At 33.4% G+C, this 5380-nt stretch overlaps 1 protein-coding gene across 1 annotated transcript; it reads left to right on the top strand.

The window, feature by feature from the left end:
- The first annotated feature begins 1209 nt into the window (after positions 1–1209).
- Positions 1210–2277, top strand: LOC137820601 (uncharacterized). Its single transcript, XM_068624762.1, has one exon. It carries the CDS (start codon positions 1210–1212, stop codon positions 2275–2277), a length of 1068 nt encoding a protein of 355 aa, XP_068480863.1.
- The last annotated feature ends 3103 nt before the right edge of the window (positions 2278–5380 follow it).

Below are 5380 nucleotides of genomic sequence, written 5' to 3'. Positions count from 1 at the left end.
TTGATGTTCCAATCAAATCCAAGTAAGCGTTTCCATCTTAATCACTAGGGAAAACAAACGTTGGTTTTTAAAAAGTTTGAAAAGGTATAACTCATCATTAAATAGTACAATTAAAAAGTTTTTGAAAGTATTTCTTTAAAATATATTTTAAATTATTTTTTTTATGTTTGTTCAATGTAAGAGATATTGAAAAAAAAAAAGTTAAATGAAAAGGTTGCGAAAAAGTCGTGGAGAAACTAATTATGCTGAATGAGTATCATAAATAAGGGAATCTCATTGTATTGTCATAGATATTATATAACTATAAAAATTAATTTCAAAACAAATTAACAGAAACAGAATCTGTTCACAATTTTAAATTTTGAAATGATTAGAATAAAAACTGAATTTAAAATATAAATTACAAATGAGTTAAAAATAATACCTTGCCCATCTCTTACCATGAAATAAAAATAAATAAATAATCTTATACATGATTTTTACTGAATAAGTGGGTTGAATCTGAATTATTCGGGTCCCGATGTTGACGCTTTGCAGATATTTTAGAAGATAAATTAATTTATTTTGTGAAATAATTTGTTAAGTGGTTTTAATTCTTTAAACAACCTTACATAGAATTCCTCAAATATTATAACAAAGTGTATATTGCCTTGTGTCCAACACCTGTAATAAATAAAAATATATATATTAGAAGAACAAAAAAAAAAGATTAGAACAAAACAGAAGAGAGGAAAAGTAGGGCTCCTGATATATACCTGAATCAGTGGAGTGGAAACGAGTTAAACCAGTACACGTGTATCAATGCATACGGGTTAATTGGTTATTTGATTTTGGACATATCAGATTTAAAGCTTATTAACTACCTTTTTATTACTTTTTGAAGTTTCAGAATCCAAAGAGATATAGAGATATAATATAGAGTATATTGTGATAGCAAATTCTGTTATGTTACCCACACACATTTTCAAGTTTGAATGTTTGACGAATTCACAAATACCACACTCACACTATAAAAGAAAGTCACTCTATATCTTTGCCTCTCATCTTTTAATACACAACCAAACAATCATATATCTTCATCTCTTATCAAAAACCCTATCTCCTTTTTCTTTATATTCTTCAATCCTCCTATTCTTTTCTCAATTTTCAAGACAGCACCCGCATAGTTTCCAAGACAAAATTTTCCCACCGGCACTATTCAATAACTCAATGGCAGAAAAAGAGTTAGATCTCAACTTAATGGCAACGGAAGAAGAAGAACTCACTCCATTGAAAAAAGAAGGAGTGCATCTCATTCCAGTAATGATAGAAGAAGAACGGCATCTCATCCAAGTGATGACAGTAGAAGAAGAAGAACATCTCACCAGAGTGACAAGAATAGAAGAACAACAACGTCTCATCCAAGTAACAACGGAAGAAAAAATAGATCTCAACCTCTCACTCCGTTGTGGTGGTTCAAAGATGATCGAGAGTGTTAGTTTCAAAGAAACTCCAACCCCTTATCTTTTTCTTCCCCCAGTAAACCCTTACCAGACAAACGTATCCTTAATGAAAATGCAAATGTTTTCTCCTAACCCTAACCCTAACCCTAACGTTATCATTGACCCTAATCCTTCAATGGCGTCATTCTTCAAGAACAACAACAACAGTGTTTCATTGGCCTCTTCCAGCCACAACACCGACCCTCCAAATGCTGCCAACCCTCCAAATGCGGAGAAAACTGTTTCCGCAGCTAAAGGCTCTGTACGTCGCTCTCGTCGCACTTCATCTGGTCGGCGGTGCAAAAAAGTGAGAAAAACCGTTCCTGAGCCGTTCCCCTGGGCGACGAATAAGCGAGCCACCGTCCACAGCCAGCAATATCTATTGGAGAACAATGTCCGCACCATCAAAGGGAAGATTCACTGCAAGAAGTGCGATAAGGACTTCGAGTTGGGTCTGGATCTGGAGGAAAAACTGGGTGAGATATGCAAATTAATTGAGAAAAAAAACGGATTCTGGCATAATAGAGCCCCGGCGGGTTGGTTGAATCCAGTGTTCCCAAAATGCGCCTTTTGCGGACGACAAACCACCACCAGACCCATCATTGAGAAAAACAAAAAGGAGATTAATTGGTTGTTCTTATTCCTTGGCCAAATGCTGGGTTGCTGCACACTTGATCATCTCAAATATTTCTGCAAACACAACGACATCCATCGAACTGGTGCAAAAGATCGTCTTCTTTATCTTACCTATACCAACCTCGTCAAACAGCTCGTACCTGATTTCTCCAATTCTTGATCCACCCATCCTCCTGCCTCATTTGTCTCAGTATTAGGATTTGTTTAGGTCTTTTCAATTTGGATGTTAGGTTTTTTTTACTTTCAAGAGATGTTTTCTTATGTTTTCAGTATCAGATTTTGATACTGTAGATTTATCTTAATATATCTGCTGTGTTTTCGTGAGATGCTACTTTTCCAATTCAATGATCATCGTAATTAAGATTTTCTGGTTTATGAGTTGAATCTCAAGTATATCATTACGCGCGCTTAAAACTTGTTGGCATATGTATCATGAAATCGAACGCAAATCTTCTTTTACAAACTTAGCTTTACGCTTATAACTATTTCTCCTCAACTTCTTCCAAGGCTAAATATACCATTTAATGTTTTATGTCGCGCTTCTAATTTCACTTTGAAATTGCAGTGTCATGAAAGTGATGAATGAGTAAGTGTTCGGGTTCTAATTTGTCTTGTTTGGTATAATAGAACTTGTGCTACTTCAACTTGCTATATTTTCTTGTTTGGTATAATAAAACTTGTGGTACTTCAATTGATGGTCTTGATTTCAATAGAAATTCTTGTTTACTGAACATGTACACATCACTAACTTCTTTTTTATACACTCTATTATAATATATTATTGAAAAAATTTGCACTACTAAAGAAAATGAATTTTCTCTAAAATTTGCAGTACTCAATTGTAAGTTTAGTGTTCATCTGCTTTTTTTTTTTTATTCAGATTAATACGGTTGGTGTTAGATTTTCTCTAAAATTCTATCCGCTTATTTTTCTTATTCATATTAATGTCTTGAATTTATGATTTACCAATATTCGATTTAGATTTAGATTTAGTTTTAGATTGTAGGTTTTTTGGTATTGGGGTTTTTTTTGCTTTAGAATTATAATTTGGCTAGTTTTAAAGTAGTTTAGTTAATATTATTTATTTATTATTATTGATAAAAAAAACTAAAGAAAATGAATAGAGATTATTTTGAATCTAAAGAATATATTTTAAAAACTTAACGGTAATAATAAAAATACAATAACAGTCATATTTTCAAATCTGTAGACTCTTCCATATTCAAATACGTCTAGTCGTTCAACTATTTTCTATGATCTTTTTACAATTAATCTGCTGTGGAAATTTAAGTTTGTAGTCTGGTTTTGAAATTTATGAGTTTTTAAAAAATTATTTTTAATACAATATACACGAACAATTTTTATTTTTATATCTTATATGCTCACACGGACTCTGTCAAGACAAAATAATGTGTGGGTAGAATAATACTTTTATAGTTTTGGTATAACAAATATTGTCATTTTTTATTTTATTTTAATGTAATTGTAAAATGGTGGTTGTTATTAATTTAATATATTAGATATGGTTCTGTTTATATTTTATTCACAGGAGTTAACTGATCGATATGCGTGGCTTTATGCAAACAACTAATCAAGTGACTATTTTGTATTACTTTTAACTAAAATAATTTTTTCAAATATAGAAATATTGTTGTAGTCAATTAGTTTTCTTCAAAATCTTTAAAAAAATTAACTGTAAAAGATAATTTTTTGTATTTGAAAAAATATTTTAGGTAAAAAGGGAAAAAAAAATGCATGGGACACTTATTGTTGATGAAAATGAACGTTGCATTTGGTCTGTTCCTTCTCTTCGGCAAGGTAACTGCTTTTCTTAATTTCCATGTTTAATGCTAATATAATAAAATCCTAAAGTTCGAACAGTTTTTTTTTTTTTTTGAATCTGACGCTGGTGTGTTAGATTTTTGGAAAAAAACTTATTTTTATTTCTTTATCAATTATATTATTGCAAGTGTTTTTTATTTTAAAATTATATATATTGTACTATATGGGAAAACTATTTCAAAAACAAGAAAATTATTATATTTTTATTTGTAAAAATAACCTCAAGAGCTATAAAATGTAATTAATGTATACGTAAATTCTTTTTAAAGATAATTTAATTATAACTTTTTTTAATTTTCTATTGGTTATTTAATAAAATTTTATAATCTAAAACTATTTTAATTTTTTTTAATCTATTTTTTAAAACGTATTGTATAAGCACTTGTAAAAAATAAACGTAGAAGTATTTGTGGCTCTAACGGACTACACAGCCACAGAGATACTCCTACTTATAATATTTATTCCGTTCTTATTACCTTTATAAATACTAGGGGAACACACAAATAGGCGTTGTATGTGTATCTGCATTACTTGTGTTGAATTTCTATGATGATAGAAATTTAAGGTAGATAAAAAAAATATTCATGCGTGAGTAGTCGGTGCTCGTCGAAGTTATGCAAAGGTCAACATGAGCGTCGGTCGATGAAGCGGCGTTCTCCATGCGTGAAGTTGCAAAAGTCAACATGATCGCCGGTCGATTGAAGCGGCGTTCTCCATGCGTGCCTAGTCGATGGTCACCGAAGTTATGCAAATGCCAACATGATAGCCGGTCGAGGAAGCGGCGTTCTCCATGCGTGTGTAGTCGGTGGTCGTCGAAGTTATGCAAAGGTCAACATGATCGCCGGTCGATGAAGCGGCGTTCTCCATATGTGTGTAGTCGGTGGTCGTCGAAGTTATGCAAAGGTCAACATGATCGCCGGTCGATGAAGCGGCGATCTCCATGCGTGCGTAGTCGGTGGTCGCTGAAGTTGTGCATCATTGCCGTATCCGAAGAACAAAAGATCAGATAACTGGAAATCGCCGAGGTAGACACATCGTCGGGTTCTCCAGAAAGCTTATTTGAAGCTGTTGGAGATTTAGGTGAGTAAGTCCAGATGTGTTAGTTCGATAAAGATGTCTGTTAAACCTCAACATGAGCAATAAGATGAAGGGAACAGCTCGCTCGTCGACGAGGGGATTTCCCGAGTGGATCCTCGTCGAGAGCGGGGTTTCCTTAGGTCAGAGCATACATGGCGAGTAGCATTAGCGGCAGGCGATTTTGCAGAGATTGTGCTCCTCGTGGCACTTAGTGCTCACCAGAGTAAGCTACAAGGCGAGTTATTCCCTGCATGGGTAACTTGTCGCGTGGCGAGGTGAATGTAGGTAGCCTCGGTTCTGGGCGTTTCGGTAAAGTTGAATGTTGCTTTGAGGTAACTTGTTGG

This window comes from Phaseolus vulgaris, chromosome 9, assembly GCF_000499845.2.
Source record: "Phaseolus vulgaris cultivar G19833 chromosome 9, P. vulgaris v2.0, whole genome shotgun sequence".
NCBI classification, from domain to species: Eukaryota; Viridiplantae; Streptophyta; class Magnoliopsida; order Fabales; family Fabaceae; genus Phaseolus; species Phaseolus vulgaris.
The sequence above is the reverse complement of the archived record's forward strand: the minus strand, read 5'-3'. Positions and strand labels throughout refer to the sequence as shown.

What these genes read in the sequence shown, in the direction of transcription:
- LOC137820601 (XM_068624762.1), top strand. Translation starts at nt 1,210, where the DNA reads ATGGCAGAAAAAGAGTTAGATCTCAACTTAATGGCAACGGAAGAAGAA.